This window comes from Serinus canaria, chromosome 2, assembly GCF_022539315.1.
Source record: "Serinus canaria isolate serCan28SL12 chromosome 2, serCan2020, whole genome shotgun sequence".
In the NCBI taxonomy this organism is placed as follows: domain Eukaryota; kingdom Metazoa; phylum Chordata; class Aves; order Passeriformes; family Fringillidae; genus Serinus; species Serinus canaria.
The window spans coordinates 57,880,784-57,906,619 of NC_066315.1; the positions used below are offsets into that span (position 1 = coordinate 57,880,784).

The following is a 25,836-nucleotide window of genomic DNA, read 5'->3' on the forward strand; positions in this document are numbered from 1 at the left end:
TATCTTCTGGCAATTGGAAGAAGATAATTGGAATTTATCTTCTTCCACCACAGCTGCTTTGGAATAAAATGCACCAATTCTTTGGAACATAGTTTATCCCTGGGATCTGGCAAGAAATACATGCATTGCATTCCTCTATTGCCATGTCTGTGTCAAGAACCATGAATGAGTGGGCCACAGCTGAGGGTTAAGAGTTAGGTTAGCAAGACCACCCTTAAACATACCCCTGGTTCTATTCCACATTGCTGAGAACCATCTCCCTGTTTAGAAACTGTTCTCCTGGCACAGCTGAGCTCTCCTTGTCCAGGGTCCAATGTGTTCCATGTCTGCAGGATGGTGTGAGCACAGGGAGCAGACCTCCTCCTCAGTCAGGCTGAGGACACACTGCTAAACTGGAAATGAAGGGAGCTGAAGTCTTTTTATTCTGCAAGTCTGGCAGCTGGAGAGGTTAGGGGCTAACATTTGATCACAGGAGGGAGAAGACAGCACTCGATATGAGGTGTACACCTTGCATAGACACACTTTACATTAAAGTTTTCCACAAACTCTCTGAGCCCATCAAAGCAAGCAGTCTCAGCATGAGCAGAGTAGAGATCCAGGACTTTGAGAGCAATGTTGAGAGTTTTGCAGGTATCAGCTGCACAGGAGTAGGTACGAGATTTTTCAGAAAGCTTTCCAAAATTTAAATCCTTGAGTTTATTTCAGTATATGGTTAAAATTTTCATTTCCCATTATACCCATGCTTCCTTGGAGAAAATTACATACAGACTCATGTCTAAATGGTGGTGTAGTGGCAGGCACCTGGTAAACATTGCCACCAGAGATGATGGCCCTGCAGCAGTGAAACCAATACATTCAAGGAAATACTTTTCATCACTGACAGGGACCAAAAGGGGACTCAGTTGTTGGACCCAGAGGACCTCCAGGGTTACCTGGCCTACCTGGCTTACCAGGTTATGGAAAAATTGGACCTCCTGGCCCACCTGGACCACCTGGACCACCAGGCCCCCCTGCAATATATGGCTCAGGTGAGCTTTTCGGTGTATGTGCAAGTGTACAGCCACATGCCTACAACCCATACATGACCAATTCTTTCCCACCTGGCAGGTTGTCCCACCTGCCCACCCTCTCTGCATGCCTGACAAGGTTGTTCCCCACCCTCCCTCCATCAGTTTCTCCTGGGGGCGAGTTGGAACTGAGAGCACAAAAGGGACAATTTCTCTGCAGACTGGTTTCACTGACTAGTGCCATGGAAGTGCTATTGTGTGAGGGATCTTGCTGTGGCCGGGGCTGGGAGGAAATCTGCATAGTAGAGATTGGTTACCTTGGCAGTTTTGCAAAATCCATCAAATTGACCAGCTGGCTAAATTTGGGACAAAATGCTCTTCTTGTGGAGAATGGAATTAAATCCAGCTGGTGGCCAACACAGGGGGGTTTTCCCAGGGCTCAGTATTGAGTCCAGACCTATCTAATATCAATTATCCGGGCTCGGGGATCAAATGCACACTTTAGTGAGTTTGCCCCCAAACTGGGTGGGAAGGCTGATCTGCTGAAAGGTTCTCCAGATGGGTCTGGACAGACTGAACCAATGGGCCAAGGTCAGCTGTATGAGGGTCAGCAAGGCCAAGTGCCAGGTCCTGCATTTGCGTCACAGCAACCCCATGCAGAGTGGCTGGAGAGCTGCCCAGCAGAAAAGGACCTGGGGGTGCTGGTTGGCAGTTGTTGAACCCGAGCCAGCAGTGCCCAGGTGGCCAAGAAGGCCAATGGCCCTGGCCTGTATCAGCAGTAGTGTGGCCAGCAGGAGCAGGGCAGCGATGGTCCCACTGTACTCAGTCCTGGTGAGGCCACACCTTGAATCCTGTGCTCTGTTTTGAGCTCCTCACTACAAAAATGACATTGAGGTGCTGGAGCGTGTTCAGAGAAGGGCAGCCGAGCTGGGGAAGGGTCTGGAGCACAAATCCTATGAGGAGTGGCTGAGGGAGCTGGGGATGTTCAGCCTGGAGCAAAGGAGGCTCAGGGGTGACCTTATCACTCTCCACAACTGCCTGAGAGGTGTAGCCAGGAGGGGCAGTCTCTTCTCCCAGGTTACAAGCAACAGGACAAGAGGAAATGGCCACGAGTTGTACCAGGGGAGTTTTAAATTGGATATTAGGAAATTTTTTTCACCTAAAGGATTGCCTCTGGAACAGGCTGCCCAGGGAAGTGGTTGAGTCACCATCTCTGGAAGCGCAACCATGGCACTTAGGGACATATTTTAGTAGCAGACTTTGCAGTTCTGGGTGTTGCCAGTGGAGGTGATGATCTTAAGGGTCTTTTCCAGCCCAAGTGCTTCTCTGATTTTCTGGGGGGATGGCAATACCCACAGCAGAGTTCAGGTCTAGAACCAGACTGCTGGAGAACTCCTTCTAAAAACTAGTTTCTATGCAAATGATGACTAGAAATGGAACTTCAGGTTGCTTACATTGCCTTTAATGTCTTTCAACTTACTGGGTTAGAAAAGGAGCAAAATGTGCCACAATTAGTCATATCAAGAGAGGAATTTTGCAGACAAGGTGACATCAAAGGGACTGTGTGGCTAGAAGTCAGGTGTCACAGTTCAAGATATTTGTGCTTTTGGCTCCTTTTGGGTCACAGGTTTCCTAGTGACAACCTCATACTGTTAATGTCCAGCCTTGGGTTCTGGTGGATGGGTTCTTGGGCTCCTCTGACATTACTTGACAGGTGTGCCTGAAAAATTGACTGATTCCTCCCTCTAGGATCTGTGACCAGCATGGGAATCCAGCCAGGTAAAACCAGAGCAGAGCATTCTTTAATTTCAGCTGAAGATGGTGTACTAATAGAAAGGGAGACTTTACCTGAATAGAGATGCTGTAAAAGAGATCTGCTCTTCCTAAAGTTTTGACAGGTCTAGCAAATACAGTTCTCCATTCCTGAGAACAAACAATTACCCTGTTTTCCCCCAAGACCTGTGCTTCCAGTATGCTAGTTTGGGGAGAAGACATTTCTCTCTTCAATTTGTTCTTTACGGGTATTTCTTAAACCTGATCAGCCTCATTTACACAGCAGGTGAGACTTTCAATCTGTCATCCAGTCAATATTATTAATTTAGTGTCTATCAGAAGTATCCAACCTCTGAATAATATTTGAGAAAGAAAAAAATCCTTAATGTGTTCAGCATTGGAACACAGGCTTTATGTGAATCAGCCCCTGATGATCACGACACAGACAGACCCGCAGCATCCATGAAGCCCATAAAGGTCTTCATGCCTTTTCCTGTGTAATTTACATTAAGTACTTCTGGATATTAGCTAAGAGACCCAGTCAGACAAAACAAATTATTGCTAGTATTCCATCCCTATACTTTCATTTATGCTCTCTGCCATTAGTCTTCATCATCCTCCTACACATTTTCCTCTTTGCTTTGTAAAAGGGTTCTTTAGGCAGCACACATTTTACTAAATGTTCAGAACAGATGTTTATTTTTTCCTTATCTTCGAGGTTCAGTTATCTCTTTTAAAGCTATTACTATCTGTAATTATGGAGTTCACATATTGTAGTGTGGAGTTCACATATTGTGAAATGGGGAAAGAGGAATAGCTTATCTGTAGGTAAATAGCTATAAACACTTCTGAGAGCTGACCTCCTTCCCCTGCCATTGGCATGAAGGACCTGCTCTGGAGTATCCTTGCAAATGACTCAGTGCATAGATTGTTCTTGCAAAAGGGGATTTCGAGGTTCCTCTGGGATTCACAAAACCAAACAAGCAAGGTCCTTGTGTGGAAACTCCTTACAAACAACTTCAAAGCTCCATTATCATGTCATGCATTTGCACAAAATGCATGCTTTTAATGTTCCATATCTTTCAATCTTTCCTGCCTTAAAAGAAAGAAGTTTTTACTTCAGAAAACAGCTCAAGATGAAGAAATTCACTTTCAGAACAGAGACAGATACTAGGTACCAGGTGGTGTGGACTGCAGCCTTAGCAGTCCGAGTTCATACCCCTGAAGAATTTCTTTTTTGCTTTGTAGCACAAGCTGAGCTTACACACATGAATATTTCATCTAAGGAGAAGTAAATTTTTGTTTGCCTTTAGAACAAAAGATGTTATGACTCCCTCAAAGTTTATATGGGCAGGAGCAAAAAGTTCTTCCATGAGCACTAACTAACAGAACGGCATCCTGGTCATTTTAAGTGGGTTTTGTTCTTAATTTGCAGTTCCTACAACAGACTGAAATCTGTTGGCCTTAACCTCCCAAAAAAACCAGAGAAAAGACTGTTCCGTCTTTGCTTCTAAAAAAATTCCTTAGAATGTATTTTCTGTAGCTGACTTGAGCTATTAAAGACACAACTATGGCTATTTAAAACTTCTGCTGCTCCTGGACACCATCACTAAGTCCTTTCTTTCTTTCTTTCTCTCAAAAAAGATGACCTTCAGCATGTATTATATGCTTATTTTTTTTTTAGCAGCTGCAATGCCTGGGCCACCAGGTCCTCCTGGAGAGCCAGGGTCACCTGCCACCAGGAATCTGGTAAGAGAGCAAAAGAAGGAAGTTTGCTATTGAAAATTTTCTTCAAAACTTTTGGTGGTCACTGGTAGCACCAAAAGAGGAGTGAAAATTCCATCCTGTGTTTTTATTTAGTACAACGTTTTATAAACCACTTAATTTTAAGATGCAAACTGTAGATTTCCCTAGCAATTCTAAAATTGTTGTGCCAGAGACTACATGTAAATTTGTTTCCTTTTCTTGTATTATGAAATTAATCAAAATATGGTCTAAGATATCAATGAAGGAAAAAAAAACAGCTAAGGCAGAAGTCTTAGTAGTTTTTAAATTAAGAACTCATCATTTCAGTAAAAAAAAACCAAACCAAATAAAAAAAAACAAAAAAAAAAAAAAAAAAAAAAAAAAAAAAAGCCTGAGAAAACCACCTCCAAAAGCCCTATTCAAGCTAGCAGAGGGCATTCATTGCTATTCTCAGGGGAGGAACAAATGTTCAAAGGCTGATGCCCCAAGACAGAAGACTGTAGTTGCAGGCTGGGAGATACTGTCTCAGATAGAAGGTCTGAGCTTACTTAGGTCAAAACTAAGATTAATAAAAAAATGTACAAATCTGTAGTAGAGTCTGCATTATTTATAAAGCATTCCTATGCCTTCTGTCAATGAAGAAATGAGAAAAAAAATGAAAGTGATTCTCTTTCCTGAAATTTGTCCCAGTTTTAAACTACAGTGGTTCTCTTCTGAACTCTGCCATTCTGACCCAGGATGCTAAATTGTAGGAGTGCAACAATCTCCACTCTGCACAAAATTAGTACAAAATTGCTGTCATTCTACTACAATCCACAGAGTGAGGATGCTGGTATGCCAAAGTAGCAAGATATTCATATTACTTTATGGATTAAATTACATAAAACTGCCTTTATGAGCATTTCCTGAGGAAGAAGCCTTGACATTTATGTACCCAAATGAGACTATTTCACTTGCAGGATGTTTTGTGTGTCTGATGAAGTATGTTTCATTTTCCTATTTGACAGGTTACGACATTCCAAAACATTGAGGGCATGCTGGAAAAAGTTCATTATGTAGCAGAAGGTACACTAATCTATCTGAGGGAAACCAGTGAGGTCTTTATCCGTGTTCAGAAAGGATGGAGAAAATTGCAGGTACTATTGCACTACATCCTCTTCTTTTCCAACTCCCTTCCTCACAATGACGGTGAGGGACATATTTTTGCAGAGGGAGAGAAGTGTGGCTACAAAGACTCCTTATTTTGAATTCAGAAGCTCCTGATACATTTTTGTTCTAATCTCCTTTCTGGTTCTTTCAGCTTGGTGAGCTAATTCCCATCCCTGCTGACAGCCTTCCTCCTCCAGCCATATCAAGCCATGTAAGTACAAAATACTGGACTGTGGAAAACTGAGTCTGGATGTGTGATACACTTGGCAAAATAATATGCAGATCTCTGCACAATGTGATTTTCCACCATGATTTGTCAGTTCAAAATAAGCATCCTACCACTACATAAGCTTGCAAATTTATTTGCTTGGACAGTCATCTGTTTCCAGGATCTTTTGAGATTTCAAACACTAAAGACACAAAGCAACATTTACAAAAAGCTGAAAAAAGTAAGCAGCCCACAAAAAAAACCCAAAAACCAAAAACAAATAAAAACCCCCAAAATAAAACAAAAGAGACCAAAAAAACAAACAGAAGAAAAACCAAACAAAAACCCACAAACCCACAGAACACTGTTTCATAAGCCTGGAATCAGTCATATCAAGCCCTGATCCCCTTCAAGGAAGGTCAGAAAAGGGTTTCAGAAAAGCAGAATTTCTTTGAAATGTTATGGTCGTGTATTCAGTGTACCATAATCATCAGAATGTAGCTTACCCCACAGAGGGTGCTCTTTAAAGGGTGCAGAGGGTGCTCTTTGAAGCCTCAATTGTTAGTTTGGGCCTGACCCCCTTCTGCAAGTCATTGTACCAGCCTGCATGTGAACATGCTGTCTGTCCCAAAAAATTGTGGGAGGATGAAAACCAAGAAATGACAAAAGGAATAGAGAAGGGTTTTTGATGACAAGTTAATTGGTCTGCTGAGAAAATGAAAGGGCAAGAGAGTGCTAGGAGGGAGCAGTAAGAAGGAAGATGGCCAGAAACAAATAAAAAAGGTTAGAGTAAGTCAGTGAGAAATTCACCTAGCACACTGGGAAAATGTCTAGACCTCAAGTTATAAGAAATTTTCTGCAGCCTCCAGTTGACACCATCTGAGTTTCCCAGCTGCTCCAGCTGGTGGCTTGTTACTCATACTTGCCATAACTAGAGAAGAAAACTTTGCTGCTCCTGAAACAATTATGAAATGTTTCCACCCATTACATTTTCTGTTTTCACATCCTCCTTACCCTTTCAGTTTTGATTTTCCTCAACTGCTCTTCTGCTCCTACCAAGAGCAGGCTGCTTTCATGCAGGACTCCAGGTGTGATTAAATTTTTATTTAAAAATTACCGAGTGTGTAAAATTCTGATATTTAACTTTTTTTTTTTTTTTTTTTTGCTTGTGTTCGAATAACAGGGATTTCAGTCTATTCCAGCACTGAGACCAATATCAAATATGAACAATAGAAAACCAGCAGTAAGTATGAGATTTGTATTGTAGCTGCAGAGCCATGCTTTGTAACATGACAGTTTGCAGTTTTAGGGATGGTTGTGATATTTGCTCTTCAAACTCAGCGGTTTTACTTCAGAAATTTACAAATTCACTTCTTTAACTTATTCAGACATCTCAAACACAATTTGAAATTGTTCCCTCCAGATCTATTTTCATCATCCCAGCCCCTTTCCCATCTCAAAGGAAAAAAACTCCCAACTGAATTAGGAATACCTCTTCACTTAGTGATTGTACCCGCAATACAGAGTAACTTCTAAACTAACATTAGTGCTTCAAATAATTAAAATATTTGTTACAATTGTTACGATATTTTCAATCTTCGTGGTGCTGCTTGGCTTACATGGACACTTTAGAACTTAATCCTCTGTTTAAAAGACTAAAATATTTAGACACAGAAAGCAAGGTAACTGACATGTCAAAAAAATGAAGCCAGAAAGAAATAAAAAAGGAAAAATGTGCATTAGTTCTTGCATCTGTGATGCTTGACTTAAGCATGCTACTTCTATTTTTAAATTGTACCTAGTCACTTCTAACTACTTCTTTCCATGTTTTCAGGATTTGTGATTTTGTTCATGTGAAAACTCCAAGATTTCCAATTGAAAATACTAGCTGCTTCTAAAAGATTTTTATTCTTGGGAGTACATAATCTTCATGGTTTCCTCAATGTTGAAAGATAAATTGATATTTCTGCCAAGGGTCTCATGGCTCTGAGAAATGTAATGTTATGGCAGCAAATAACTTTCATATCTGTTATGAAGGATAGGAGGAGCAGGCACTTTGGTTTCCAAGATGCATCTTCCTTGTGTCATAAACTTTTTAAAAATTGTGCCCTTTTTTCTTTTTTCTTCCAGTTGCATCTGGTGGCTTTGAACTTCCCATTGTCCGGTGACATGCGAGCAGATTTTCAGTGTTTTCGGCAGGCCCAGCTCGCCGGCTTGACATCCACCTACAGAGCCTTCCTCTCATCACACCTGCAAGACCTGGCCACAGTTGTCAGGAAAGCAGACCGACACCATTTGCCAGTAGTCAACCTTCAGGTAAAAATGGGTACTTAGTGCTTGTTTTTTAGGATAGGCCATAGGTTCCCCAAAAATCTTGGAAAACAGCCAAAGCACTAAGTTTCAGCCCATACTGTGTTTTATAAGGAAGCAGCTTTGCTTCATATTTCACAGCCAGATTTAAGAAACAAAGAAGCAGTGATGAAGTTATTATGTTCTACCTTTGAGTGTGATCACAGGATAAAATGCCTATTTTTTCTCATTTCGAAGAAAAATGCAAATTCTGTGCTGAGGCATGATGTTGGATATACCCCAATGGAACTGAGAGGAGAGTCTAGAGCGTGAGTCATTTTGTGGTCTCACATAAACAGACACACTCTAAAAGTGAGGAAAACAAACCAAGTCTTTGTAGCATTGGCTGGCTCCCAGGACAGGCGGCCAAAGAAACCTACAGGAATAACACATGATGCTTGGAACACGTTGAACGGATGCTGCTCTGAAGTGCATGCAAACACAGAGCCTCGAGAGAAATTTGTGAAGACAATATTGTTTCAGTCTTGACTGGAAAAATTCAAAAGCAGTTTGAGAGCAAGCCAAATGCAAAGGTTTTGCCCTGAATGTTTGCAACACTTTTCACAAAACTGTGACCTTAACAAAAGTTCCAGTAAAATTTATGTCTATATTTTCTCTACAGCTACAGTAGTTGTGAGCAATTTTTCAAACAATGCCTTAGGAGGAAAAGGACAGGGGATGATCAAGCTAAATTTTTGGAGTGACAGCAGAACAGAGAGACAACTTTGAAGCAAGGGCATGGACCAAGACAGCTATTTGCATAGAGCTGACAGACAAGACAAGTTTGTTCAGGAACGTTATGCAGAAACTGGTGTGAAAGTTGAAATCACAAGGGTCCTTAAATGCAGATAAAATTTTCAGTTTCCAAATAAGTCTATGAAGGTAGACTTGGGATTTGGTGTAGATTAGGGGTTTGTTTGTTTGTAAAAGTGCCTTTTAAATTTTAACAGGGAGAAACCCTTTTCAGTAACTGGGAATCTATATTTGATGGAAATGGTGGACAATTCAACGTTCATGTTCCAATATACTCCTTTGATGGCAGGAATGTCATGACTGATTCATCTTGGTGAGTTGACATTGCCATTTATATGTTACATGTAAGGGGTTTTTTCCTACTTTTACCAGATAGTAAAAGAAATAGTAGCAGTATCTTGGACTACTAGATGTGTGATAAAAGTTTCTCTCTTTCTTTATGCCATTTTTCTTTCCCTTTTCTCTTAGTCTATAAATGGGATATCAGATTGAGTTCTCCTTTCTTTCTCTCCTTTCTGTCTTCATCTTTACCTAACCACTCTTTGCTTCAAGCACAAGGAATGCAGATCACCACACATACAGGTGTGCAATTGAATAGAGCAAAAGAGACTTTTCCAGTAACTAACTTGTTAACATTACCTTTCAGGCCTCAAAAAATAATATGGCATGGTTCAACTGCAAATGGGATCCGACTGGTTAGCAACTACTGTGAAGCCTGGCACACGGCTGATATGGGAGCTATGGGACAAGCATCGCCTCTGAACACAGGGAAACTTCTTGACCAGAAAGTATACAGCTGTAACAATCAGTTTATTGTTCTCTGTATTGAAAACAGTTTTGTCTCTGATCCCCAAGGAAAATAATTCACCTGCTGCACATAGGAATATTCCATTTGACGACAGAAAAAGCTGACACTGAAATTTCATTTGTAATGATGTAAATATTTTAATTTTTTGTAATTGCACATTTCAGGAAAAAAAAATAGACAAAGAAAACATACCTCAACACAAACCACATTCCAGTTAGGTGGAACATCCAGTGCACACGACTGGCTTAAAGCCCTTTCTTCCCCTTGAACCCCATGTGGTTTGAAGCTTGCCAGCAGTTAACTCATGTTCTGCCTGAGCTGGAGGTCACCTAAGGGCATGAGCCAAGTGTGGTCTGTGAGGAAGATCCAGTAGCCTGCCTCGTAAGCAGTGTGGCTCAGCAAGGCTGCTGCTGCTGCTGCTGCTTCACAGCTGAGAAGCTGCATGCTCCGTGCTCTCCTTCTCACTCACGTAGATTTTGGATACCCAAGGCACCGCTCATATGTACTCATATATACAGGGAATACTGGGAGGCTCTTTTGCCTTACAGGGCTCACATTTGCAAAACAAAGCTTTAAGAACAAAGGTACTCACCTCCTCTGAGTTTTGGTGGAAGCAGAGTACCTGACTCCTGTAAGCTTGTATGGATCTCAGCCTGGTGCTTACACAGAAATATAGCAGCTCCCACATCTTATTTCAGCTTTTCTCTTTGCAGATTCTAGGCATAAGATTTTATTCAGGAGGAGTAAATTTCACATTGACAAAATCTGGTCTTTATTTTGGTGCTATTGTTACCAGGAAATCTGAAAGCAATGTTAATAGACAACATCCTGTTTAACTGGTAGAACTGAACAAAGCAAATGCAGACAAATGAACCATCTGACCTTTATTTATTTCATTGCATGTTAGAGGGAGTCATTTCCTTTTGTGTCAGACTGACGAATGAAATATGTCTCTCATGGTTTCTTTAAAATAGGTTCTACACATTGTTATCCCACTAAGTTATATGTAAAGTGATTTTCCTTTTTGTGAATTTACCCTTCTGGCATTCACGTAATTAAAGAATTATTAATATAAAATAACTGAAACAATGATAGGAATGATCAGGAAATTGTAATATGCTTCACTAACAGTATCACCATTATATCTGAAGTCTTTTGCTAATGTATTTGTCTACTGCATACTTTAAACAACATATTTACTTATGTTTTATCAGGCAGTGACTATGGAGGTCAAACTCCACATTATCATTTTTTTTAAGATTTTAACGAGAATCCGTGTTGGAAATACATGTTCATTTGCTGACAAATAGATTACTAAATAACTAGACAGCTTTTGTCAACAGACAAAAGCAAATTACACTTACAATACTAAAATGATATAATTATACAACTAAATATTTTGAAATGCAGCTTTATTTTTCCAGTTGATTATAAAAACTTATTTCCCATGGTCAGCTGAATTATATCTTCATTTTTTTCTGGAAAAGCAAAAAATGTAAATTACTCCATTATTACAACATGATAATAAGGCAAAAGCCATTTGTATTACGTTTAAAATGTATGCATAACAATTCACTGCGCTCATTTATAGTCAGCTTTCCTAAAATACTGAGCCATTCTTGTGCCAGATTCCTCCAGTTCACAGAGCTGGAAGAGTTATTTACGTATAGCAGGGTTTTGCTCTGAGTCACAGAAGGATCAAGGGGGGAAAATAAAGTGCTTTTACCTGCTTCAAGCAGGAGCCATCTACTTTTAATCCTTTACAGGCCAGTGGGGGTCTCTGCTTGCAGCCACTCATCCACATCAGTCCCCGCTCTTCCTCTCCTGGGCTCAAGCAGCACTTGGGAAGCTGGCTGTCCCTTTGCCTGGAATTGCAGTGACAAGAGATAGCAGGGGCATGGGGTCACACAGAAGAGCTCTGTGAAGGAGGACAAGAGAAAACTAATAAAAAAATGCAGGTTTTAGGAGATACTGAGCTAGAGTTTAAGTTGGGTCCAGCAAAACGCATCCAGAGACCTTTGTGCCAGACCTTCTACAGAGCCAACCCATCTCTGTAACCTGAACAGAGCTTGGCAAGGAACTGAAATGGTTAAGCACCATCAATGGGTTGCTAAAAAACTCTCTGTGTTTGCTTCCCACCTCTAAGATTAATCTGCAGGCTGCAGCAATTATTGCACACCACTGAACTGAATACAGAGCATGACCTGTGCACCACCTGGGCTGCTGTGGTGCTGAGTTCACAGGCTTGCTCACACACCAAGGGAGATACCTTTACCAGGGAATGGCATGAGAGGCCTGTTGGAAGGATGATGTTTCCCTTGGGGAAAACAACAACACCGCACATTTTTTTTCAAAACCGGTGATGTTCTTTAGATTCCCTAGTGTAATTGAAAAGAAAAAATAATATTCATCAAGGATATGACAGAGGAAAAAATTAGCCCAGTACTTAAGAATAAATTAGCTTTCTCTATCAAAGGAGAGTAATTTTTTCAGCACAGGTCCAATACAAAGGTCAGCTGCACTTTTGGAAGAACATCTGCTAATTCAGGTAAGAAACTGTGTATGAGGCAAAGTAATCACCAAGACGGCACTAGAGCAAGTTTGAAAACAGTAACTGCACAAGAAATCAATGTAGCAGTCTGAATTGAACTGACTTGTGAACACCCCAATACCCTGATCTGGCCCACTGGTTTTGTTAGCAGTAGGTAATCAGCAGGTCTTTCACCCATCTCCGTTCAGGGATCTTTTCTCTGGGCAATCACAAACCATGCCATGTTTCCATCAATCAGCAGCGTGCTGCTCTGCCCAGAACTGCAGCGAGAGGAGCAGTTTCTCCTCCCATTGCTGTTATAATCAAGGCAAAGCTGTGAATTTCTGCAGGGCATCATATCCCTCTCCAAGGGCCTGACAATTAACAAAACTCATTTTGGTGTAACCTAAGACTGCCAGCTTTGCTTCTGAGCTGTGCAGTGAAAGAAGAAAGAATGACTTGCAGTGTGTCCTGCCTGGAAGATTCCACAGTTCCTCCTCTTTGGCATTGATATTTAGGTATTACTTCTGCATTAATATTTGCAAGTCTTGTTTTCACTCCAGTACTCTCCTGGAGAAGAGAACCTGTCTTCTAGATTTTTAAAAATTAGATGCTAGAATTGCAACTTCATTTTGGTGTTCAAGCACTGGGATTAATGCCATGTATGCATCTTGAAAAAACATCTGACTGGGGTTTGGCTTTTATTTGCTGATCTGATACATAGTTTGAGCCTGCATTCTAACAGTTCCTCCCTGCTGTCTCTCCTTTATGCACCAACAGTAGCTGCCCAGAGGTAGAAATACTTCTAGAGGAACATCTACTTAACTCCTTTGATACTTTAACCTGAACCTGGCCTCTGTTTTTTAACCTGTCAGAGGCCTACTATTTGCTGCATCTTAAAAAACCTGTTCTGCACCTTGGTGCAGTTTCACTGTTACCAGTCGATCTAAAATTTTTCCTATCATATTCCCTTCCAGTGTATCCATATTAAAAAAAAAAAAAAAAACCCACCATGAGTCCACCCTGTTCTACTCCTAAGGATCCTAATTAATGGCTCTATGTACACACACCCTAACCTGGAGGTGAACCCAGACTGGATTTCTCGGGAATCCACCCAGAGTGGATTTCTCAGATCCAGCAGTAGCAGACTTTGCATGGGGGAGAGGGAACACAAAGTCAGAACATCTCTTCCCCCTGGGTGGGCAAAAAAGAGTAATGGAATTACAGACAGCACAAGCTGTGGGAATTTCTACATTGTGCCAGTTTGCCTGGGGTAGAGTTCATTTTCTTCACAGTAGCTGTTATGGGGCTGTGTTTTGGCTGTATGCTGACAACAGCGCTGTTGACACAGAGATGTTTTCGTTCTTGCTGATCAGGGCTTACAGAGCCAAGGCCTTTTCTGCCTCTCACCAGCGAGGCAGCTGGGGGTGCACAAGAAGCTGAGAGTGGATGCAGCTGGGACAGCTCACCAAAGGGCTATCCCACGTCAGATCCATCATGCTCAGGATATAAAATGGGGGAAGGAAGCAGAAAGGGTGAATAATTCCAGCGATGGCATTTGTCATCCCAAGTCACCATTCCACCATTCCATTCCAGCCCTGCTCTCCTGGGTATGGCTTAACAATGCCCAAAAATGGGAGAAGCAGTGAATTAATTCCTTGTTTTGCTTTGCTTGTGTGTGTGGGTTTTGTTTTATCCATCAAACCAACCCATAAGTTTCTCATCTTTACTCTTTCAGTTCTCTCCCCTATGCCACCCTGAGGGAAGGAAATGAGCAGCTGTGTGGGTCTGAGTTGCCAGTCAGGGTTAAGCCACAACATACATATGAAATCAATTCAGCATCACACCCTGGTGTTGATTGGAGGTGACTTTTAACCTTCCCTCAGCCTGTCTCAGGGATACTAGTAATGCTTCAGCAGAAAAGGGGGGGACAGCCCTGTTGGACCTTACAAGAAGTATCTAAGATCATATCCAAGTTTAAGTGAGGACGATGATGACATTGCTTTCGCAGTAAAGATATGTTTTGTATTGAGCACTTTGAATGTGTTCACTGTCAGAAAAACATTATCTCCCCACTGAGTTAGATGGGTTGGTTTTAACACCCAAAAAATGATTTGCTAGTATTTAGCTTTGCTCTACAGTTATATATTTTCACATTGCAGGCCTCAAGGTCTCAACTGAGGCTAGTCTTATCCCCAAGGCTAATAATATACTAGAAAATTATCACAGTCAAGGCAGAGCTGTTAGCAGAACTATCACATCTGACTGACCTCTGAACTGTTCCCTGACACAGTTCTGGCCAGTGCCATTTGTAACCCTTCCGGACACTTCCTTAGGGGACGCTTTGCAGGGAGAGCATGTGCCAAGAACTACTCTTATAGGTAGTCTGAAAGAGCCACCCTATTTTGGAATAGAAAGATTTAATTGTACTCACAGGTCCTTAAGCGTTGTGCTTGGTCTCAGGGCTAACTGGAGTGCTCCTGCCACTGAAAGCCTGTAGGGGGACTGCAGGACACACATGTCTGATTGCCCACAGAACACACCCCAATGGCTCCTTATGTCTTTTTGCCAAATTTATTAATATACATTCCTCCTGCAAACATTCTCCTCTCATGTAAACCCCATGTCCAGACTGTGTTCATTCAGGGCACCCCCTAAAGCCATCATTGTCCTATACAAACATTCTCAAGCTGTGTACAGATATATTGTGTCATTCCGTCATCCTCACCTCTTTCACCTGATGAGCACCTTGATTAAAGCATGGATTGACTGTTCACAGTGCTGGGATGTTTCAAACAGCTGAGAATTAAAGGCTACTGATGCAGTCATCCTGTACAACTGACAGCTGCTACCATGATGCCTTCAGTAGCAAACAGGGCAGCACAAGACATTTGTTGATGTGCTTTACCCCAGCTGGTGGATCAGCCATGAGGTTTGTGTGCACAGCCTGCCTGTTAGCACTACTGAACAGCCTCCCATTCTAGGGCCAGCAGCATCCTCTCAGTGACTTTTCAGAGTCTGGAGCTGTGCTTAAGTTCACCTGAGACACAAAACATGACTTCCTAGGATCATCCCAACACGCTTTCAGCCAGCCTACAAGAAGCCTCCCTGATACTTTGAAATGTGAGGCTGCATCCCTTGATCCTACACCTATTAGGTAGGGTGAGTGGTGTGTTTGAACTCCTGTGTTGACTAAATTCTTATTGTAATACTGACCAAAACCAAGCCCAAAGTCATTTCACATTTCCTTTTTTCAGCTGAGTGATTTGGGAATTGTTCATCAGCTTCATCAAAGAAATTTCCAATTTGTTGATCCCATTATTTTGAAGTCGAAGTTTCCATCCAAGAAGGTATAACCCAGTGGGCTCTGAACCTCCACAAGTCCCTGGGTTTGGGAAGTCCCTAGGGTATATCTGTGAACAGGTTGTTTCAGAAATACTCACTACTGTATTTCATTGCCATTAGTTCTGCCTACAGAGTAAGAAACTGACTTGCTCTCGGCAGCTCTTTCCCACACTATTGCTTGGCAAAGTTTCTCTATCTTTATAGCAAACCTGTTCTTAAACCACAAATTTTTCTTGGACATTTTATGTTCTTGATCTCAAACATCCAGGATTTGGAGGTAGTCTATATCACATCAATTTTGACATAATACAATCATAAGCCAAGGTCTTTTAAACATATCCTGAGACTGTTTGCCTCTTTTGCTGAGAGATCTGGAGCCAAAACCAATATGAGAAGCTAATTGTCTCAAGAGTTTGGAAGAGCACACTAAAATTTGCTATGGCAGAGATGATCTGAGTAATTAAAACATTTACCACTAACACAGCTTAAACTTTGGGGGGGGTGGTGGTGGTATTTAAAAGGGTTTTCATCATGCAGAATTCCCATCTCAATCTCCATGTTCATCCAAATAAAGCTTACAGAAATTCAAAACAGCAGACATAGCACTGCTATTTGTGTAAAGGCTTAAAATCCAGCCAAAACTGATGCTATGCATTAATCCACCTGAATCAGAAATGGACCTACAGACAGCTATTCAAAAGTTTAGAAAAATACTTATTAAAAACCAGAATTCATCAAGGTTCATAGTTAAATGTTTATTCACTATCTCTCTCCTCACTTTACTGTAGCTTGATATGCCTTAGAATAGTAGAATAATTTAGACTGGAAACAGTCTCAGCAGGTCATCTAATCCAGCTGCCCGCTCAAAGTACAGCTAAGCTAAGTTCAAAGCTTGATCTTCTCACATTGCAAGCAAACAAACTGAAGGTGCAGCAGTGTGCTCAGATGTCTATGCCTCCGTCTTGAGAAGGCCAGAAGTCGGCATTATGTGCCATGATTCTTTTCTGTTAGGTCAGGGAAGTGTCCAGCTGATGGATAGAGGTAACTGGCACCAAAGTCAGAATGAATTCGTGGCTGGGCCTCTCAAAATGTATCTCCTGATGGAAGATCTCTGTTCTGACAAAGAAAAGGTTGAGGGAGAGAAGCAAGATGAGTTAGCAGCATCCTAATGTGCATGCTTTTTTTTTTAAAGAAAGTCAACTCTCCCAGCCTAGCTATTGGTGATATATCAGAGGGCACTGCAAGCCTTGGGCACACCTTTGCAAAGTCCTGTTCTCAACTGAGTGCTATATAATGACAGGTAATAAGCTACTCATTCCATCAAAGCTACTGATTCACATTATCTTTCTTACAAAACCCAATTGCTCATCACCAGGAGAAAAGCTCAGGGAAACTGATGAATGATCTAGAGGAGGGATCAAACTAGTCACAGCTGTGTCCTGCTGTACTGGTACACTCAGTAAGACATAAGGTGGGAAGGAAACAGGTTAAGACAAGTCAAAAGGACTGGGAAGGAGGAATAATCATGTTCTGAAGTTGTGGTGAACTCTATGAATGAGAAGGTAGAAGGAGAAGATATAGAATTATCAGCTCTGTATAGGTTCTAATGAAGGAAATATGAAGGCAGTAAACAACACTGGCTACAGTCAGAGCTATAAAAGGGAGAGTGAACTAGGAGGAGGTGGTTGTGAAGGGCAGCCCAATTGAATCTGACAGATGTCAAACACAGTGATGAAAAGGATTTCTGTATCCATGGTCCTCTAATTTCTCCTTGGCCACAGGTAAGACATCCATGGGCAACTGGCTGCCATTGATACTTCAGGCTATTAAAGAGCAAGAATCTTTCTGTAGTTCATGAATAGAAAGAGCTGTTGAAGTAGCTCCAGTAGGAAAGACTCTAAGTAGCATTCCAAATATCCTTAGTCTTGCAAATAAAGTCTGTCAGCACAAATTACTTGGGCATTAAACCTGTATTTTCCTCTAGAATAATGTGTCAAAATGTAACAGCTCCCAGGAATACTTCTGCAGGAATACCCTGATTCTAGATAGAATCTATTAACTATGTGAAGAGATTGAAGTTTAGGCAGCCTTGCTTTAAAATGTTCTGTTAATTTTTAAGTATCTCTCTTTACATTGTGCAGAGAACTTAAGCACACAACTGTAAAAACGCTACAAGCAGCAAGACTTTAACTGCTTAATCTAAATTAAGTTACTTCTAAACTACTGAAACCTATTTTAATCAAAGGCTGGTCAAGGTAAGAAGTAGACCAGTGACTTGTTTTTACAAAATTAGAGCTTGTTTCAAAGTTAGTCCTAGTTCATAAGCAAGTGAAGAATAGGATAACAACCCACCTACTCCACTGCTTCTGGGAAAATATGTCAGTGTCCCAGTAAAGTGCAGTGATAGCTGTGATTGTTCCTTTGAAGCCAACTTGGAACCATACAGAGAAGTTAACTAGAGGATGAAGTTAGGACAGTACAGAACAGGACAGGAACCTGATGAGACCAAATGATTCCTTTGCAGTTTTTGACAGCAATGTTCAAATACACATTGCATTTCAGGCTCAAATGGTCTGTGGCAGTTTCCTTTTCACAGGGTTTCTTCCTCATTTTGCTCGCAGGAAAGCAATATCCAGAGAATCAGGATTACTCATCAAGGCATGACTAAGGCATGGTGTGGCCCAAGAGAAAGGATGATCTCATGTTTGTGGCAACAGAACAGTGCCCAAAGGAATGCAATTCTGTCCCTGATTCACTCATGGAGGAAAAGCTCCACATAAATGTGTCCATTTTAGAGTAGGCAACAGATAGTGTGGAGTAGATCAACATGCAGTACCAGGCTAAAACAGACTAAAGACAGTTCAACCAGACACAAACATCTTTGTGTTCCACGTCCTGCATTCTTCCTTATGCCCACCCTCAAAATCATGAAACCCCACAGAGAGCACAGTGTATCAAAAACACCCTGTGAACTAAAATATATTTGTTCCTTTCTGATTTTGCTCTTTGATTTGGTTCCTGTGACTAAGGCATGGGCAAGTGTCAGCAGAAGGCAGGGCAGAATCCCATAGCCTCTCAGGCTCAGAGAACAGTTATCCCCCAAATGCTAGGAAGCATCTCTTCTTAGCTAGGCTGTAAGAACAAACTAATGCTGGTGTGTTTGTGGGCCAAGCCATTTCTGAGAGTTGATTCAAGTGGAAACTGAAATAGTATTTAAAAAAGAGTCCCAGACAGTCTCTAAAGTGTAGCATTTACACAGTCCTTTGACCTTCAGCAAAGTTCTGAGAAAATATGTATCCTGGAAAAAGACAAAGCATTCAGCTTCTCAAGAAAATCTGGACTTCTCATGGCATCAACTACAGCTACAGAAGGAGTAAACTCCTCTATAAAACTAAACTGCCACAGAATGATACACAGATACACTCAAGTCTTTTGCTCTACTGAATTTTGAACATTATTTGGGCCCTGCATTTTTTGTCTTGTAATACAATCATTTATATTGGCAAAATAGCCCCATGACCAGTTAGTTGAACTGAAATTATCTCCTTGCCAAAGAGGGCTTTTCCTTTGACATCTTTTACTCTTCTTTAGATCAAATAAATACATATACTTACTACCATCATTTCCAGTATTCTTTTGGCAGAATAATCCAGTGCCATGATGGTCCTGATATTCATTTAAAATGCCCTTTTTTTTCCCCCTCCTAAATATTATCCTGTCTTAAATTAGGAATGCATTTCTCTTGGGTTTTGGCAGTGGTTGCTTTTAAATATCACTGACAACAGGCAGTTGTTTTGTGCAGGTGTGATGAAAGCAGTTTTTGCCACTACTATTGCAGAAGTTCTAGGATATTAGTTTATCTAGGATCTCAATTTAACACGCCTAAATTCTCAAGAGAGACAGTTTCTTCAGCAACCTAGTATCCAGACTACTAAGACTTCTTGGGTAGAAGTCAGCCTTTAGACTTACACTCAAGGGATATGGCTGATGGAAAATGACCACTGTAATAGAGAAACAGAATTCTTAGAAACAGAATGAAGTGATTGTTATTGGCAACCAGAAAAATGTTGTTCAGCAGAATTCCCATGCTAATTCAGACCTGAAAACAGCATGAATTATTTTTATATAGGTCCAGTGTCAAAATCTTCCCTCTTAATAATGTCACTTGGAAATGTAAAAATAAGCAAAGACTTGCACAATCTCAAAACTAGAAATTCTTGGAAAATAGTTAGAAACTTAATAGTTGGTAAAGAATGAAGTTTAACAAATTATTTCCACCATCTTTCTCATCATTGCATAATTTGTCATTTTATTCAAATAAATCTTTTGCCTATTTTTGTCTTCTTCAGTTTTTATTCCTGAGTACATACAAACTCCATTACCTGATTTAAAGGAAAAAGCACCTTTTTAGAACATATTACCAAAAAAATGCATACAATTTTCTTGGGACTGCTCGAGGTGCAGCACCTTTAGAGTGAACTCCAGCTATTGATTGCAAAGAAACAAGTGAAAACATACAGAAAATACTGCTTAGAGAGACTACAGCAACAGGAGTTTGAAACAAAAATCCTGAACTGTGACAGAAAGTTTAATGCTATCACCTCAGGCAGCCTACAGCCACATGCACTGAAGAATGAGAGTGGATGGGGAATATGCATCAAGTCTAGAAAAGCTGCTGAAAAGCAAGCAGCTACTATAGCACATGATAAAAGAACCTCTCTTTTCTCTTATTTTCAGTTTTCAGGGTTAATAAATCAGTGTTAGGAATGAAATTATTTTAATTTTAAAATATTTAATTATTTAATTTAAATTAGCTAATTAATTAAATGTTATTTTCTCGCCTGTTTCTTTTTTGTTTTATTTTTATTCTGAGTTTATACTCTACCGAACAAAATGTTATTTGAACAACAAAGTGAAAGTTTTATTTAAAAACTTGATTTTTTGAAATTTTTTTTCTGTATAACTGATATTTAATCCAAGTTGTGATCTAGATCCCCAAAACTAATTTTAAGGTCTTGGCAGCTTGTCACCACAATTCCCACTTCCTACTCTAGGTAATTTCTTGTCTGCAATGAGCCTTTATTCCATGGAAAAAGAAATCAAGCTTGTCAACATCACAGTATGCCTGCCTGCTAATGGGTAAACAGAGAATTACAGTAAAAAAACCTCATGATCTGAGCATTGCCAGAAAGACATTAACTTTTGGTAAGTTACAAAAGGTATTCCTTCCCCACTCTAGGCAAAACTGAGTCCAGTCTCTGGAGGAAAATGACTTTCCTTGATAAGCAGAACGATATGCATTATTCCTTGCACCATCAAATTGGAATGGGTTGTGTCCAAGCAGGCAAATGCTGTACCTCCCCAGGAAAAGAAATACCCTTTCTTGATTAGAGGCAAGCTACTTTAACACGAGTATCCTTTGCTGCAGCTGTAGGTGAGAGGCCCCTGCCATTTCCAACCAGAGTTGCAGAGTTACTTCAGCAATGTAAGGCCTTCAAACAGATAATAACAAACAGTCTCAAGTAATTTCCAGACACGGCTGATGTCAGCCTTTTTGCTTCTGGCAACCACTCCCTAAGCTACCAGTCTCCCTAGTCACTGCTGTGTTTAGCAGCATGTCTTGGACTATACATTTCTTCCCTATTTCCAGCATCAATCAGACCTCTCTTAAGGAGACTTACAGTCAGCCCTACTCTCTTTGAATAGATCATACCTGATTTCAAGTGAAGCTGCACCAGGACACATGTAATAAACCAGCTCAGCAGCTGATGGACTCTACAAGAAGGAATGAAACACCAGGTTTAAGGGTTTAATTGTTGTCACTGAGATCTGCTTACAGAACGTAGGACATTGTGTGATGTCCACAAATCCATTATCTGTGGAGCAAGGTGGGTGTAAGCTGCAGGGATCAAGCATCTGTGTACCAATGTGGTTCATTGCTGGGCTGCCCTGCTCATAACTCTGGGATACAAAGTGTTCCACAGGGACTTAAAAGCAAAAAGGGCTTCATACATCCTAAGCTGTAACTGGCCTTCAGTTAAAGGAGATGATTGACTGGGTGTTCAATAACTAAGATCTCACAGTATTTAGTTCTGGAAACATTCATGAGTCAAATCAGGCAATGTTTATAAGGTTTATAAAATGAGTAATTCTGAATGTTTTATAAAGCAATGACTTCAAAAAAGTGATTCCTTTTGCTTGTCTCTGATTTAGAAAGATCACAGGCCTTTGTGAAACTCTATGGTTTGTGTACATACAGAAACTGCACACTAATAAGCACTTTGATATTTTCTGTCCCAGTTTGAGTAAAACTGTTTGGAAAAATCAAGGGCTAGGTGGGGAGGGCAATGTTGGGGTTTTCCCAATAACTTATTCTATTTTAGTAAATGTTACACATTCGGTACTTTTCCTCTTGCTGAGTTCCTTGGTGAAAGTAATTTGTAAATATCATGATACACTGATGGACTCATGTCCAGTTCTTCCAAACAAACATAACACTTAGCTACTTACCATGGATAGAAAACTGTAAAAATTGAGTTTAATGCTAAAGCAATAAAAATAAAGGTGATTTTCTTTTTATTGCTTTAGCACTAATTGTGCATACACTGTGAGAGAAAGATTCTTTATTGCCCTGATAAGTACCTCTTACACCAAAAAATAAATAAAACTTTTAGTCATCACCATTAATACTATTTCCTATCACACTTTCATATATTTTTAATTTAAAACCCAAGGAAAAAATATTTATTGGTGTCCATTTTTGGAACTAAATCAGATTATAATACAAGAATATTCATATCCTTTATCTGTCTCAAAGACTAACCCATATAAAAAATTGTTTTGTATAATTGTCTCTCTATCCACTTGCCCCTTTCCAAAATTTCTTTTATTTCAATGCCCTACATAGTTTCTTACTTTGTGGAGCACAAAGTTCCAGTAGTACAGAGTTCTATTTGAAACTCTCATGCAATTGCAATTCTTTTGTTTTCCAACTTCTAGAAAGGAAAAGAAAAGCATAAGTAGTGTTCATACACTGACAATAATTCTTGCAGAAAATAAAAGTAGCACTAGGTAAAGTTTAATTATTTCATTCTCTCTCCCAGTGGGTGCTGCACATGGGTATGACTGTCACATTCTAGCACAGAGGAAAGAAATTAATCAGTGTTTAAATTGTAGATATTCCCTGTGTAATAATCTGATTTACTCAATCTAAAAAGCAAGGATTTTTCAAATCTGTCCAACCACTTTGATGATTTAAACAAATCTCATAAATCCAGATAGTTCAGTTTTTCTGTGTCATCTTGCTTTGTACTCTACCTCGCATTAAACAATTATTACTTTTGTTGCATATTTCTATAATTGGAATATAATTATGTCATAAATTAATTTATTAGAAAAATGAGGCTAGGAAAAAGGGGGAGTTGCCTGTTCTTTAAATTTATGTCCACTGATGACATTATTTCCATCCTCAGTAAGCCCTGAGTATTTCACTTCATAAGAAGGGCTTTTAAGTGTTCCTTTACAGGAAATACTGAATAATTATATTTAATTCATCCAGTTAAAATGTCATAACCATACAATGCATTGTTTTCTATTGAACTTGGCAAGTTTGTACTGTGAAATTGTTTTTTCATGCTATTTTGGCAGGAAAAGGCCAAGCAATTATTGCAATTTTGAAGAATCTGTGATCACAGAACAGTTATTTTCTTCTTAAACAAAATGTCACTTTACAGAAAGGCATATCTTGGAAACTGTTTTACTGACTGTGTCATTGTCTGACTTAGCCTCACTTGACTAACTAGCATGTTTAGAAGATGAAAATAATCAGATGCAAGCATCAAGATCTCTTCACTTTCTTTGGATTTGCATTCACTTTGTTTGCAGAAATAATGATTTAAATCTTTTCAGGCCATAATTTTTATTTTGTAAATTTTATTTAACTGCTCCATTTTGTACAGCAAAAACAAAGGCAGATTTTGTTGTTACCACACAGGACATGTAACAATTACTTTGCATCTCAACCAGTGAATCCAACCTCCCCTACAGCCCTCCTAAAGATGCCAGGTACTGCCCAGATGAGCAAACCCCCTGCTGCACCAAAAGCAGTTATGAAGCTCATAAGAAGGAAGGGGGAGGCCTAAATGTTGGAAAAGGGGAACTGACAGCAGAAGTAACAGTGGAAGAAAGACGATGGAAAAACACCAGGATGAATCTTACAGTGATAAAGGGGAGCTAATAGGGGAAGGTGCCAACAAGAACGAGACCCAGATGTCTACCAGAGCCCATTGAATATCAAGAGTGTGTATCATAATCAGAAGTTCTTAGACCCCACCTTAATCAAGACCAGAGAAGTCTTAGGACTTAGCAGTCCAAAGAATCTGGAGACATGGAAGCATAGCAAGAAAAGGGGAGATTCTGGACATGCAGAACCCATTTCGGTAGCTTTGCTTCTGGCCCACTTTTACTTTGGCTTTTAAATCTAACTTACATAAGATCAGAGAGAGGTACCCAGGGATCAGGACAGGGGGTGACATAATTTTAGATATTTCTTCTGTAGTTGTCTTTACCTCATGAGTGATACAAAAGAAGAGTGAGGCCTGGCAAAAAATATTTCCTTTGTAGTGGCACTATTGGAGGTGACCTGAATCCATCTTAGTAGGTGAGTTGCTACTTGGAAGTTATTGATTTGTTTTAATTTTTCTGTGTCTGTCAGCTAAATGTCAATCAGGATGTTAATTCAAAATGTTCCCCATAGAATTGAACTTGGAGCTGTGAAAAAAAATCCTTCACTACGCTCTGCTTACTGCTCCCTCTCTTCCTTCAGAGATATAGTCTGTGACCCATCCTTAAACCCAGGAGATCTGCAATGGGGAAATGAATAGTGGACTTTTTTCCCCTGCATATAGCTAAATTAAATTTGTAACTATAAATTAAGGAGCATATAGCTTCCTTAATTTATAGTTTCAATGCTGTATATGAATTTAAAAGGTGTCTCAGGATTTGAGCAATGTAACTGAGTGCTTCAGTGTTTCTTTCTGATGCTAATATATTTATTTGAGGACTAGTCCTCTAAGTATTTCTACGTATGGATAACTAAGAACATGTTTGCCTGGTGTTGTCAGCTTCAGTAGTTCATTACAGCATGAAGCTATATCAAATCCAGACATTTGGTTCAACATCTGTCATAAAGTGAATGTCATTAAAATGTTATTTTGTGAGAGAAAATATAACTAGGATGTGTTTATGTATGACACTGATCCTTGTTCAGGGAGAAAGGGAAAGAGAATGAATCAATAAAGATTTACCTCACTTTGAACTGTGACATTATCAAGATTCTTATCCAGCTGAAGTGTACTGTAGGAGAAACAAGACTTCTTATAAAAGCAGTGTTGACTGAACAACTGCTAGTAAAAGGGAGGCAGGAGATCAGAGTGCCATGGAGTGAATGTGGTTCTGGAGAGTGGGGAAAGTGCTGTCCTGAACACTGTGAGCTGGGAAGGCACCATCTGGCAGAGACAGTGCACAAGGCTTGCAAAGAGCGATGCAAGTAATGTGGAAAAACACCTCTGATCTTCGTGACTTGGCCTATGACGGGAGTGTCACACTGCATACAAAACAAGCAACAAAGGGAGTATAAAAACATATGCTGAGAGACACTGAACTGATCAGGATCTGGACATCACAGTCAGATATTGGAGCTGGGGCAGAGGGTGGATTCCCAGAGTAAAAGGTAACTGCTGGGAGAGTGGTTACTTGATCCCAAGAGGGAAGAGGACAGCCTCTCCTGCTCTGCCGCCCGTGCAAAGCTAATAAAGCTGTGGATAGAACAACCTCAATCACTGTCATTTTCTTCACGAGGTGCATCCTAGTTGCCCCAGGTTTAAAGATTCAAGGCGTACCTCAGACGGGTATTTGGACTGCGCGAGTTTGCTTCCAATTCCCAGTTAACTCCTGAAGTTACCTGCAGACTGCAATAAGCTGGCAGCTACACCTGTCGCCCGGCACCGCTCTTCCCTCGCACGGGGACAAAGCCTGGGGGCTCAGCGCGGTGGCTCCCGCTGCTGCGGGAGGGCAAGCCCCCTGCTCCGGGATGGCGGAGCGGCCGCAGGACTGGCGGCGGGAGCGCCGGGCTGTCCCGTGCCGCCGGGAGCTGCCGGGAGCGCGGGGA

The 25,836-nt window shown here is 40.5% G+C and overlaps 1 protein-coding gene and 1 long non-coding RNA gene across 6 annotated transcripts in view; one reads left to right on the forward strand and one right to left on the reverse strand.

Annotated features, from left to right (window-relative positions):
* The window catches only part of COL15A1 (collagen type XV alpha 1 chain), a 120,223-nt gene extending 109,338 nt beyond the window's left edge, over positions 1 to 10,885 (forward strand). For all 5 annotated transcript variants that reach the window (XM_030234466.2, XM_018918262.3, XM_030234463.2 and 2 more), the window contains 8 exons: positions 884 to 1,028; positions 4,465 to 4,529; positions 5,534 to 5,662; positions 5,827 to 5,886; positions 7,067 to 7,126; positions 8,014 to 8,199; positions 9,183 to 9,298; positions 9,632 to 10,885. In XM_030234466.2, coding sequence (XP_030090326.2) covers positions 884 to 1,028; positions 4,465 to 4,529; positions 5,534 to 5,662; positions 5,827 to 5,886; positions 7,067 to 7,126; positions 8,014 to 8,199; positions 9,183 to 9,298; positions 9,632 to 9,848 — 978 coding nt within the window. In that variant the 3' untranslated portion in view covers positions 9,849 to 10,885. The remainder of the gene's footprint in view (positions 1 to 883; positions 1,029 to 4,464; positions 4,530 to 5,533; positions 5,663 to 5,826; positions 5,887 to 7,066; positions 7,127 to 8,013; positions 8,200 to 9,182; positions 9,299 to 9,631) is intronic.
* A 303-nt stretch (positions 10,886 to 11,188) lies between these two features.
* LOC127059262 (uncharacterized) lies at positions 11,189 to 25,704 on the reverse strand. The gene is made up of 2 exons (XR_007776892.1): positions 25,630 to 25,704; positions 11,189 to 11,711 (listed from the first exon to the last, which is right to left on the reverse strand). It is a non-coding gene; the product is annotated as an uncharacterized LOC127059262 (long non-coding RNA).
* Between the last annotated feature and the right edge of the window lie 132 nt (positions 25,705 to 25,836).